Raw genomic sequence first — 14,331 nt, forward strand, 5'->3', positions numbered from 1 at the left:
GAGCCAAAGCAAACCTTTCCTAACTGAAGCATCTCGGACATTTTGTTGTTGCTATGTATCACAACACAGGTATGTGGGCTCACGCAGGTCCCTCGAAAGAAGATTCAGAGGCACCTTAAGAATGTATCTGGCCTTTTGACAGCTGCGGTGGCGGCGGGGGTGAAGGGGAGGGGGGAGGGAGTGTCCAGCCTCCTTAAGAATGTATTTGGCCTTTTGATGGCTGCAGGGGGGTGTCCAGCCTCGAAGGACTGAAGCACCTTCCCTTGGTCTCGAGCATTTTTATTTCTCGCCATTACAGTTTAGCCAGAAAGGGGCTCCCAACAATACAATGCCAAGTGCAAATTCCTCGATTTTTTTCTGGGTTTCCTGAATCAAGTTTTGCATAGGCCTTGTATCCTTGGGAAACTCCAAGACAGGCTTCACACAAGAGGGCAACAAGAGAAACAAAATGTGTCTGCTAAACAAAAGATGGATTAGGGCTAGGTGCTACTCTATGAAGCTGGGCCAGGTGCAGCTCAGCAAGAATGCGGACACATTTTGTTAAAGTGACAGAAAGCTCCTTCAAATCCTGACTAACTATATATATCCACCTGGGGGAATTGGCATCTGAGCAATACTGGGGCCTCCAAAGCACAAATATACACAAACAGCTAGGCACAGGGGAAAATACCAAGTATTTACCTATTTTGAGGAAACTATATGAAAAGGTTAAAAATACATAACCAATTGTATATATTAGTTTCAAATATTTGTAACTCAACTCAAAACCCCTAAAAAGAGCTGAGACTATAAGCTTTGATATTATATCATTAATTACACTTTTAATTTAAATGTTATTCATGGGCTGGGGTGCTTATCTAGCAAGCACAGGGCCCTGGGTTCCGTCACAAGCACATAAAAACTGGATGTGATAGCACACTACCATCTTCTGTGCATCTCAGAACTTAAAGAGAGAAAGGCGGGACCATCTGAAGTTCAAGTTCATCCTCAGCTACATAACAATTGTGAAACCAGCCTGGGATATATAAGTAAATACAATAAAATAAAATGTTATTCATAATAGTCTTAATTAAAATAAATTTAATTTCAAAAACAACCTGTCTTATAACAGAATTTACATGATATGTGATGTTTTAAATCATGTAGTTAACAGCAGAAATATATTAACTACAGTTTCCAAATCAGAGTATCACAGAGATTTAATATATTAAATCACCCAACAATAAAATAATACCTGCCTTGGAACTTACAAGAACACTTCATTTTATCAAATACAAGGTTCAAACATACTAAGAACAAAATATCTGTTCATATGCCAAGGACCAAGGCTAGACAATAAATTAATTCCTTAAAAAAGGAATAGGAACCATTAAATTTTCTTTTTGAGTTTGAGAGGCCTGAGATCCTTATAGAATATACAGACGGTAGTGATGAAATTAAGGAAGGAGTTTGGAAAGAAATCAAATACTTCATTCACCATTAATTCCACAATACATTTGTCAGCACAGCCAAAACCAGTTTAAGTATCTGAATGTGAATACTACATTTAGTAAAACGTTACACTATAACTAACTACATCAGATACTGTGAAAATTTCTCTCTAGCACAGCGGTTCAGACGGAGCCTACAACATAAAGTAGTCTACCAACTGCAGAAATGATCACAATAAGCAATCGTCTCTGGCAACATAGTTCTATGAAATGGCATGGCAATATGAAATATAAAAAGGACAGTGATGTAACTGTAACTTCAAAACAGGAAGCAAAGATATAGAATAGTCATCTTACACTGTACCCATTAGAAGCAGGAACTGCAGCTTCTGGTATTTATTGTAAGGTGACTTTAGATTGCCTACTGTTTGACAGATGCTGAATTACAGTGATTAATAAAACAAAACGGCTGTCTACAAGGAGAGAACCTGCCTGGTATAGTCTTACAAACTTAATTAAATATGGCTTTTGGAACAAAGAGAAAAACTTTTACAAAAGGAAAACTTTCTAATTGAGAACTGTGCATATAAATAGTACACTAAAATTTAAGGGGATCATGTGGACTGGTGACTATTCCATGGCTAGTCCATTAATTATACTTCCTCTATATTTTCCCTCAAGATATTCTTACATGCAAATTTTCTTTCAATAATCAAATATTCCATCTAGTTTTGCTTATGTCATTTTTTAAAAATATTCCCATTTTAAAATCAGGACCTCAAAGACAAATATAAATCAGTGACACCATACACCTCAAACATCCCAGGGTCAGTAAGTGTGATGGAGCTGGACACGGTTCTGTGCCAACTAACTTTCGTCATCTCTTTGTAAAGGTATTATCTCAATTTCTTTGGCTATCCTTTCGGCTAATGCTTTATTATTTGCTGCAATTATTCGTCGAGACATCAAATCAAACGGTCCACCTGAAATCAAATCAAATATAGAAAAGTTATACCCTGTAGAAAAACAACCAGGAGACAAACAAGTACACAGCTATATCTTATGGCTATGTTAACATTTTAATATACTCAGTTTTCTTTAAAAAAAAAAAAAAAAAACCATCACCCAATGACAGCGTTTCAGCCTTGAGAGGATGTAAGTTTCTAGGCATCCTTTCTGAGTAAGTACCAATATGAGGAACCTCAAGTTTGAATGCCACCCTCTCTTTCTGCTCCTTGTGGGCACTCCTCCACTTCTTCACTGTCTGAGCAGTGGTGGACAGGTACTCACTCTGATGTCTTTTACATGGCTTTCTTTCCACTTCCTCTTCCACCATGGCATACTTCCTTGGTTATTGGTAAACTCTTGGAACTCAGGGTCATTTTCTTCAATTTCACCTTCTGCTCAGAGTTAATATTTAACTGACCTTGGCCAGAGCAAAAGTGGTGGTGGACAAGCTCCATTGTCCACTCTCACTATGGCTTGTTCAAAGTTCACGGTACAAGCCTCAGAGAAGAGCAGACCTTCTTGAAGCCTCTCTGGAACTCCTGATATTCCCACTTGAAGAGTCTCAATCATTTCTCATTATGTATTACCACTAGCCACCATCGTTTTCTCTATCTCTAATGTTTGATTGTATAGAAAATTATATAGCTTATTTTTCTATTAGGACACGTTATCAATTGTGTGTTTTTGTTTTTGTTTTCCCCACAGCCCACACAGAGAGGAAAAGCCTAACAGATGTGAAGGAAACACGCTTTGGGGTGCCATGACTTCACCTGTCACATCCATCAGCACTCCACCCGCTTCGGTGACGATGATGCCAGCTCCTGCCATGTCCCAGCAGTGAATCCCCATCTCATAATATGCATCTGCGCCTCCAGTTGCCACAAGGCACATGTTAACAGCAGCTGTTCCGACACTCCGGATTCTACCATGAAAAATAAGATTGGAGAGGAAAAAAAAAAAACCTCTCAAAAAAGGTATTCCTCTTTAAGATCACTTTCAATGCCAACTGAGATTGCTTGCCTCAATCTAGAGAATAATTGTGGACAAAAGTATTCTCTATATACTTTAAACTTTCTCTATATAAAAATGTTCTCTATATACTTAAAGTATATAAAATTTACATATGAGGGCTGGGCAATGACTTAGTGGTTAAGAGCACTTGCTGCTCTTGCAAGGACCTGAGTTCGGTTCCCAGGACTCACATGGTGGCTTACAACCACCTGGAACTGCTGTGCCAGAGGATCTGACGCGCTCTTCTGGCTTCTGCAGTCACTTACGTATGTGGTGCACACACATATATATGCAAGCAAACACTCATATACATACACAAAAAGAAATCTGTTAAAATAATCTTGTCAATATGTACTGTGTAAATCACGAATTTATCACAAAGCAACCATTTACTAAGACAAACACAACAGATAACAAAGACTTTAAGGGATAGCAAAACAAAAAAAAAAAAAAAAACAGCAGAAAGAGCCAGGTGTGACAGCACACACCTGTAGTCACAGTACTTGAGAGGCTGAAGCAGGACAGTGAGTTCAAGGCCAGCCTGGAGTACACTGTATCATTTTGTCTCAAAAAACAAAAATAGACTAACAGTGAAGAATAATGACACTTGTGTACATTCCTGTGTCTAGACCCTAGCACCACAGTGCATTTATTTTGCATAGACAGGACAGTGCAATCCGTCTGCAGGTCATGCAAAACATCATGCTACTGCTCACTGCCAACTGGAAAACATCATGCTTGTGCTTGAACCCACAACAGGATACCTGGGCTCTGCATGAACATTCAGTCTTTACTTTTCAAAATGTCATTGTTTTCTACAAATAACAGGAGCTTAAAAATGCTCAAAAAATATCAAGCACATAACAAATGAAAGACTATGAAACTACTTTAAAGGAAATGGATGGGCAATGAGAATCAAGCTGTATACACTAGTACACACCTTAATCTCAGCACTTGGGCGGCCAAGGCAGGAGGTTTGTGAATTCAGGAAAAATCATGTATAAATAGTAAAGCTGGTGGTCAAGTATTGGTCTTTGCATATTAAGTTCAAGGCCAGCTGGGGCTGCAAAGTGGGACCCTCAAAAACAAAGAGGGCTGTCAAGATGGCTTAGCAAGTCAAGTTAACTGTCACCAAGTCTGATGACCTGAGTTCCATCTTTACAGCTCACAGTGGAGGGAGAACTGACCCCTGAAAGCTGTCCTGTGACCTTCATGATTGGCCTGTAGCATATGCAGAAACAAGAGCACTCGTGTTTGAAGTGCTTATGTTAATGAGTAGCTCTTTCACTAAGAAATAAACACGTTAGAGCAGCAGTTCTCCACATGAGGGCTGCAACTCCTTTGGCAAATCTCCATCTCCAAAAATATTTACACTACAATTCACAACAGTAGCAAAATTAGAGTTATGAAGTAGCAACACAATAAAGCCTGCTTTAGCCTTACATACTTAATTAAATATGGCTTTTAAGAGAAAACCACAACATAAGGAACTTCTTAAAGGGTCTCAATACTGAGAGCCAGTGCTCTAGAGTGTAGGCAGAAGGAGGCTGAGGCTAGCCAGGAGGACCATCATGAGTTTGAGGCCAGCTTGGGCAGAATGGGACCGTCTCAAAAACAAACACAGCAACAACTATAACAAAAAGGAGCCAGGGAGCCAGGGAACATACTGTCTGTAAGTTACTTCAAAGTTTTACCCAAATTTCCTTTTTAATTTTTATTTATTTGTTTTGGGGTTTTTTTTTGGGGGGGGGGTTGTTACTGTTGTTTTTGAGACAGGGCTTCACTAAATGCTCCCGGCTGGTCTGGAACTTGCCACCTTCCTACTTCAGCCTCCTGAGGTTACGGGGGTTCTACCATATCTACTTTGACAACCTCTGGAAATAAGGCAGAGATTCATTCTTTCAAAGTTTATATTTCTTCAAAAGTACTTGAGAATTGATGAACTGTGGGTTTTTTTTTCTTTTTCTGTATCTTAAAAACAAAACCCAGTATCTTTCACAAAGCCAATTTTAAAAAAGGGTGGGAATAACATGACACCCATCGGCTCTAAAGGGTACTCCACTTCCCTGCCAAAGAATGAACCCACTGACTCATCCAACACTTGGGTTCAGGCCCAGCTCTCCCTGAACTGTAGGACTTCTGGCGGTTAGACAAAAGCCAACATCCCTCAGGAACTTGTAAATCCAGCTCCCATCTGCCAAAAGGAGTCATTTGCCTTACCTGTGGCAGAAGGGGCGTACGCCTCCACTGACATACACTTGTGGCTATGTATCAAAGCCCATGCCAGCTTCCAGGCTCCCTCAGCATTTCAAAGCCCCCATGCCAGTCTCTTGGCCCTTCCCCCAGCTACTCCGCCTCCTTATAACTATTCTCACCAACTCTATCTGTTTTCCCGCTCTCTCCACCCTTCGCTCCTGCTCCCCAGCCCCGGCAATGTTCAGTCTACTTCTTTTTCTCTGTGCTCGACTCCTCCAGATGCCCTTGGCTCTTTTCCTCTCATATCTACAATAAAAACCTTAACCGTACAATGGAGCAGTCATGCTGGCAGTTTCTTGACTGCCCCTCCCTCGAATAAACACCTTTGATTTGGAGTGCGTTTTACAACTTACACTTTAGTTTTATACCAAGTTTAATGAACTAGCAAGAAGAGTCAATCCAATTCCAAGTAACAAGTTTTAGCATATAAAGAAAGGTGAGCTGGGCACAACGGAGATGCCCAGAATCCCAGAACTCAGGAGGCTCAGGCAGGAGCACTCTAAGTCTGATATCACCTTGGTCTACACAGTAAGACTTTCCTTCCTGAAAGGAAACAAACTGAAACCAAAACCCAGGGCAGGCTGCTTCCCTACTTCTTAAGGGAGACAGGGACACAGTAGTTCAGGGCTCAAGTTCTGCAAAGAATGACCAGGACTGCTCACAAGTAAGTTCTTGTGCCCTGCCACTCAGAGGTGCCTAAACCAGGGGTGCACAGTCATCCCCACCAGGGGAACTCCTGCCGGCCTCGGGTGGGCATCGAGGGCTCTTGGGGTTCAGCAGTCAGCAAGAGCTTGTTCTGCTAGCACCTAAGGATCACCTAAGACATCACTCTGCTGGCAGTGATACCGGGACCCAGATTCTGCACTGGACGCTCTGAACTGGATCTTCAACCGCTCCGTCTAGAGACTGAGTGTGCCTAGGAGGGAAGGGAGCCTGCACCACATCAAAAGATCTGGGTCTGCTCTCACACTCAGCTACTTCACAACTTCTTCAAATTTTCGCAGTTTTTGTCATGAAAGTGGGGACAACTTATCTTAAATTACAAATGCAATGATTACAAATGATACATTAGTAAAAAGTACCATGTTTATTGTAAAACTGCTCTTCCCTGGGCCTGTCCGATTTGAATTCACACAAAACTGTAGACTGAACAGGAAACACCATGAGACTACATATGATTCTTGTTTGTAACTTGATTGTGCAGTACTCAAGTGTGAACCCTGAAGATGACAATGTCATGTCACAATCTCCAAACGCTGGACACATCGCATTAATGCCCTCAGATCAAGCAAGTGATTCATCATAATTTGCTTTATCTCATGCCTGTAGTGACCTCCTCAGGACCTGGCTGGCTGGTTTACCTGTTCCCGTCAGTCAGACAAATCATGACTTTCGGATCTCACTGTTCTGCACGAGCAATTCTGAAATGGCACTGAAAACACAAGAGAGCCCAGAAAGGAGTGAGACAACAGAACTTATCTTTGCTAACACCTTCCTGGGCCAACTACTAAAAAAACAACAAAACCCCAAATCAAAACCTAAAAGCTATTTTTTATTTCAGCCAACAGCAAACAAAAAGCTAACCACTTAAAGCTGTTTTACAGCCAATTTACTGCCCAGGGTTAAAGTGCCTGCTTTCACACAGCTAACTGTAGCACAGGCTTTGAAAAGGCACATTGTTCCTGCCTCAAGGACATTATGCCTTAGGCCTTTAAAGTTTCATGTTCTGGGAGGTTCCATAGCTAGGTTACAAAGCTGCAAATTTACCTTACATATTACTATGCAGACCAGATTTACAGTCCCAAATCATAGTTTGTAGCATGGTCAAAATGTACTTGGAACATCTTAACTCCTAAAAGAGAAGTTACATATTGAAGAAAGAATGATCTGAAAGCCAGGGCTATGGTTGTATCTCCATCTAGCTGTGTGATCTCCTGTGTCTGAACCTCTGAACTCAGCTATAAAACAAGGCTGGGTTACTCGATGGTCCTTGATGAGTTCTCAGAATCTATGCCCAATGATACTTCAGGAGAAAAAGAGTATTGACAATCAGCAATAAGAGAAAATCCTAAAATCCTCATTTTTCAATAGCTTTTTTGCATGCTTTGAAATGAGCTTTCACTACACAGCCCAGCTTCCTTGCCTCAGCTTGCTCAGTGCCTGGGATGACAGACAAGTGTTACAGAGCCTGGCTTCTCAATGACTTCTCGTTCATTTGCAGTCTCTTCTTATATAGCTCAGGCTGTCCTTGAACTATTCTCTACAGTCCTCTTATCTCAGCTTCCTAGAGGCCAAGGTTACAGGCATGCTCTACCATCCCAGGCATGCTCTACCATCCCAGGCATGCTCTACCATCCCAGGCATGCTCTATTATTCCAGGCATGCTCTATCATCCCAGGCATGCTCTACCATCCCAGGCATGCTCTACCATCCCAGGCATGCTCTACCATCCCAGGCATGCTCTACCATGCCTTGCTTCAATGGCTTTTGTAATGACTATTTTTACTCAAACAACTATAATAAAGACCAGAAAAACGCTACCTGTATAATAAATACCTATATAAAGTTTAAGGACATTAAATCACTAGCTTTTCCTAAAATGTCTAGGGTAAGTACTGGCTTCAGAAACAAAGGAACAAACAAACATTTTTGAGCTAGGGTCTCACTATGTTCTCCACTGAAAACCCTAACTTCTAGAATCGAGCAATCCTACTGCCCCAGCCTCCTAAGTTGGCAACAGTATCAGCCTCCGCCACCATTCCCAGCGATATTCACTTCTGACTTATTCACTTATAAAACTCATTATTACCGAATGTCTCTGAAGTTGGACATGAGTGTAAAACACATAACCAACCCTAGCCCTAGAGACTGAGGCAGGAGAATGACAAATTCCAGACTAGCCTGTGCTACACAGTGACATCCTATCTCAAACACAACATAAAGCAACATTAAGAACATTAGAAAGATTTAATACAAAAGAAATCTGCTAAAAATGTAAGCATTTATAAATACAAAAATTTTAAAACGAAGAATTCATAAAATAAACACAGTAACTACAAATAATAGAAACAGCTATCACAACACAATACATTAATAGCTGTGTCTATTAAAAACATTCACAAATTGACTTATTAATTCAAACTCCTTCTGTTTTATGCAAGAGATATGCTTAAACGGAGAGACAAAAACAGGAGGACAAGGCTAGACATCTTGGCACACACTTCTCAGCCCAGGATCGAGGAGACGGAGGCACTGGGGAGGCCGAGGCAGCAGGACTGTGAACTCAAGGCCTGCCTAACATACACAGCCAAATCATGTTGTAAAAATCAAAAACAAAACAACAAAATCCATCTGAAACCACGAGGAAGATATCCAAGGTCAGCTCTAGTCTCCACATAAGCATAACGAACATAGACACACACTCAAGCACACTCACATACACACCTGCACAACACACACACACACACAGACACACACACTCACATACACACCTGCACAACACACACACACACACACACACTCACATACACACCTGCACAACACACACACACACACACACTCACGCACACACCTGCACAATACACACATACACACACACACACACTCACACACACTCACACACACACCTGCACAATACACACACACAGAAAGATAAAAACTCCTTTAGAAAGTGAAATCAGCTGCAAGTGTGGTGGGAGCGAGAAGGCTTACCCATGGATGGGAATGGAGCAAAGCTTTTCCATGTTGGAGAGAACGGTCCGTAAAGTCTCTGGCTTTCTGGATGAGCCAAACTCAGTCACCAAGAGTGATTTGCTAATATCTGAAAAGGGAAGTTATTTCAAATAAACCACAAGATGTCAATAACCAAAACCCTAGAACAAATCTGACATAATTCAGAATAAAATGAGATATTTAAATTCTTTTTCCTGGTTTTATCAAACTTTTTTTCCAAGCTTCAAATATTAAAAAACTTATAAATTAGGTATGGTGCTCGACACAACTCTGTAATTAAAAAAATAAAAATAAATCATTTAAAAAACAACAACAACAACAACAAAAAGAAATGAACTAAAAATATGCCCTCAACTTAAGTGTTTAAGAGAAAGTTTATGGCTGGGCATAGTGGTGTACATCTTTAATCTAAGCACCCAGGAGACAGAAGCAGGCAGATCTCTCAGTTCAAGGCCAAGCTGGTCTACACAGCCAGTTCCAGGCAAGAGCTACAGTGAGACCTTGATTCAAAACCAAACAAAACAAAATCGGAAAAGAAGGAAGGAAGGAAGGAAAGTAGGTAGGTAGGCTGGTTAGTTATAAAACTTATGAAAATCTGCAAAGATTCTAAAATCAAAACTGTTTGCAAGTTTAAAGTACTTACTAAACTGAAAGGATCCTGAAGGTGCAAACTAGAAAATGTAGGGCTGACTTTATGGAAGAAAGGTGACTTAAAATGCCAACTGTCATATGAAACAGTTCAAACTCCAATGTCTACCTCAATGAGTATGCATGTATGTACATACACATACACACACACACACACACACACACACACACACACACACACACACACAGGCCACATTCACAGACTTAACTCCTCTCAGACGGCAACACCCCTCCCCTGCCCCACAAAAAAAGAAAGCCTGTATCCACTGAAAATGGAAACTTTTCCCACATTATCTCCCTAGGCCATAGAGTATAACAACCATTTATACAGCAGTATCAATACTGTGGTAGCTGTAACTAACCTGGAGACAAAGAAAACAAGGTTATGTGGACAGGTTATATGCAACCACATTATTTTATATGAAGGACTTGACCCTCACATAGACTGAGAAACTACTGGGTATCATTCTTAAGGATTCTCAGATGGTTTTGCTTATTGGGGAAAGGTACAGATTTTTTTTCTCTGGTAAAGGTTTGTACAAAGCGTAGGTTGCCCTAGAATTGGCTTTGCCCAGGTTGGCCTCAAACTCCTGATCCTCCTGCCTCTACCTCCTGAGTGTTGGGATTCCAGGAATATGCCCCCATGCCCAACTGATCTCAGCTTTAACTGCATTATTTATGATTTATTGGCCAATAATGGGCTGAGCAGCATCCAGTCAACTGCAGGAATTCTAGGAGACTGCGAGAGTGTGGCTGAAGCACGAAGTCACGAGCCTCAGAACAGGAACCTGAGGGACATCAACATCCTTCCTTGGACATCACCTGACCCTGCATGCACCTGTTCAACGACACCTGCTTTTCCATGTTTTATCACACTAACAACTGAGGTCAGGAGGGAAAAGGAAACAATAATACAATCTTGGGTCAGCAAACACTCGCTACGTCCAGAGGTTAATATACAAATACCTAGTTACAAGCACACTTGGCCAAGGGTACCAAGCGCCGGAGGACACACCTACCTTCCTGTTGTGAGACCCGAAGTTTCTGCCCATTACAAAAGGCACCTTTTCCTTTCCTGCCAGTATACATCTTATCTTCCACACAGCTATACACAACTCCAAACTCCATCTGCATAGGAAAGCAAGGCTCTTTTAGCAAATCTGAGTTTTTTCAATTAATTGAATAAAGTAACAAGAACATCTAGTATATTAATAAAATGAGCAAATGCTCGACTGCAGCCCTAACACAGCAGGTCATCAGACCTCATTAGCTCCCCTCCCACTCAAGTCCAGACACAGAAAACACTGTCCCTCTCTCCTAGCCTCGGATGGAGATAGCTTTTTGTATTTTCTACAATGAACACTGTGTCTGCCTGCATCAGGATCCTTGCTCATCCATTCTCTGACAAACTCCATCCATGGATCCTCCTTCTCTTCTGGTACCTTTTCACATCCTTATTGCTCATTTGAATTCTTGCCCCCTACACCTTCATGCTGAATTTAATAGCTAACAGAAAGGTACTGGGAGGTGTGGCTTTTAAGCGGCATCTGCCTTCTAGCATGTAAGGATTCAGCCTTCTTCCTCTCCAGCAGCCTAAGACGCACAACCTCGGAAGAGAATGGTTTCACCAGACACTATCCTTAAACCCAGCCTCCACTGTGTGCCAATGTATTTATAGTTATTTACCCAGGCTCCTGGGTTCTATTAAAGCAGCCCCTTCACTATCAAAGAACAAAAGGTCGATATTTTGTACTTCCTAATCTCCTGCTAACACCCAGTCTGAGTTCTGCCCTGCCCAGTCAGTCTACTGTAACTATAATAAATCTCTGCTGACCCCAAATGCTGGAGACAGGCAGCCATCCTCAAAGCTCTTCAATACTTAATTTAAAAGCTCCATGTTTCCCTGAGGTGTCCTTTAAAAGTTGACACCTCAGGCTTTCTACCCATCTTGTACCGTGTCCATTTCCCTGCTAGCACTTCAGATTCTCACGGTGCCTTCAAATCCAGATTCAACTACTAAGAATAATTCTGGATCCCATAAATCCCATCACAGGGGTCTACGCTTTGTAACTGTCTAGCAGAAACCTCTTTCAAAGAGGTCAAAATCATATCAACTTTGCCAAATTGTTCTTTTTGATAAAACTCCTTTTCTCCTCCTCCTCCTCCTCCTCCTTTAAAGCTGGCAAATTTCTAATTTTCTAAGTGGCACCTAACATAGCCAACTTCTAAGATGCCTTATGTTATGAACGGTCCCCCACTGCACTATGGACAGAACTGCTTATATCCTTCTCTGCCTTCCATGTTACCTTTACCTGATGACACATTTGACTGTAATAAACTAAGGATTCAAAAGTAGAGACCACTTTATGCTCTGGCTGAATCTATGCTAAAGGCTTCTTTAGGACCACCTGGCGTGCTACGTGACCAATGCAGCCAGTAACCAAGAGCTTTGTACTAACATGTTTTTAGTGTGTGTGTATGAGTGTGTGTGTGTGTGTGTGTGTGTGTGTGTGTGTGTGTGTGTACACATGCCGTGCATGCACGTTGCTAGCGATTCACCTCAGAGGTTTATATACGCTAGGCAAGCACTCTACCACTTAGCCTTGGGTTTTTATTTCAGAAATTTCTGAAATATATTTTTGTTCATATTGATAGAATGCAGTGTACAAGTTCCCTGAAGACAGCAGTCAAGAGCCAAACAGCAGGGAACGAACAAAAAGGGACCACAGCAGCCAACGGATTTCACTCTACTGGGTTTTGCATGTAAGAATTCAATTGTGTCTACATTCCTAAACACACCCTAATTCCAGCCATCCTTCAGCCCCAGACACCTCACTGCCTTGCAATGTTTCCCTTCACTAACATCATGAAGACATGCTTAGAAATGTCCCACCTCGTCTCTGAGACATTTTAGTCCCATTAACTCCTGTCGCAGCTACGTGTGTCGCTAGTCTGATGGGATTTGCGTTTCCTTTACTTATGCTCACTGTCTCTTTCCAACTGTGTCTCCTCAGGAAACAACCTTATCCCCTGGAGGAAATGCATGTGACGATGTCCCCAGTCTTGTAGCTGATGTTCACAGTGATGTGGTGGCACAAACCAAACACCAGACAGATTTACTTTTTCTCAGAAAAGGAAAGCAAGGTATTTTATGAACCATACATTTAAGACATACCTGTTTATTTACAACGAAGCCAATAGAAACAGCTACAAAAGGAAACCTTAAAAAAAAAAAAAAACACAAACTAACCAAGACAGAATTTAATTTCAACAAGTACTTATAAGATTATTTCAAATTAATTCTCATGACTCTGAAGATGGAATATGTCACAAGTTATGCATATAAATGGGACAAAGAGGCAACACACACACACACACACACACACACACACACACACACACACACACACGCTTCTACAGACAGTAACATGACTAGAAGGGTCACAAGGAACTGGCAATGACATCACTTCCAGGACGGGATCCTCAGTCCAGGGCGACAGTGGGAAGAAAACTGCCCTGCACACCATCCTTCCTTCCCACAGCTCCTTGTATCAAACACTGGAAAGAAAAGAACTATGGACACGTTTTCAAACTACAAATTCAAAGTTCCTTAACACTGGTCACAGTTAAAAAGAAAACATTCCTTCCAGTTTCCCCACAAGCAATAAACCAGGGAGAAAAAATTATTTGTTCCTATTCTGACATGGAACTTGGAGCTGAATGTTAGAAAAATAAACACAGTTAGCCAGTGATTTTTACGGTTTCTAGTTTGCACACAGATATTTTATATTCTCACACATAAGAGAATCAGAATTTTTAAAAAATTGGGCAAAATAAATTCAAACATAACTGAAATAAGCTTACATACTGATGAAAATAAGCATAAGTATTTAACATGGAATTTCTATTTTAATAAAAACACATTGTAATCTTTTCATTTATTCAATGTCTCTCAAATAGCTTCCATATTTAAAAGGTACGGTGCCTTGTCACATGTGGATTCTATGCCTTACAGCTTTATAGACTTTAGTAACTATCTACGCAGCATATTCACACGTGTGCGTACACAGTTACAACTTTTCCTTACCATGCCAAGCACTATACTTAGTTCTTACAAAAGTGTACAACAAGAATCCCAGAGAGAAGGAATTCTATGAAGCAGGTGCTATTAATATGGCCATTTTACAAGGTCTTCTTAAAAATTAAGGTATCACACTAGGTAGTTTATGCTAGCCTGGAATTCAAT

At 41.0% G+C, this 14,331-nt stretch overlaps 1 protein-coding gene across 2 annotated transcripts in view; it reads right to left on the reverse strand.

The window, feature by feature from the left end:
* Positions 1-794: 794 nt before the first annotated feature.
* Impa1 (inositol monophosphatase 1) overlaps positions 795-14,331 on the reverse strand; it is a 29,949-nt gene continuing 16,412 nt past the window's right edge. The window contains exons 5-9 of one of the 2 annotated variants that reach the window (XM_015996571.3): positions 13,261-13,306; positions 11,105-11,213; positions 9,417-9,525; positions 3,209-3,360; positions 795-2,413 (exon numbers count right to left, since the gene is read on the reverse strand). In XM_015996571.3, the coding sequence (XP_015852057.3) occupies positions 2,298-2,413; positions 3,209-3,360; positions 9,417-9,525; positions 11,105-11,213; positions 13,261-13,306 (532 nt within the window). In that variant the 3' untranslated portion in view covers positions 795-2,297. The remainder of the gene's footprint in view (positions 2,414-3,208; positions 3,361-9,416; positions 9,526-11,104; positions 11,214-13,260; positions 13,307-14,331) is intronic. The other variant, XM_006977874.4, reaches the window with a different exon arrangement.

Source organism: Peromyscus maniculatus, chromosome 2 (genome assembly GCF_049852395.1).
Source record: "Peromyscus maniculatus bairdii isolate BWxNUB_F1_BW_parent chromosome 2, HU_Pman_BW_mat_3.1, whole genome shotgun sequence".
In the NCBI taxonomy this organism is placed as follows: Eukaryota; Metazoa; Chordata; class Mammalia; order Rodentia; family Cricetidae; genus Peromyscus; species Peromyscus maniculatus.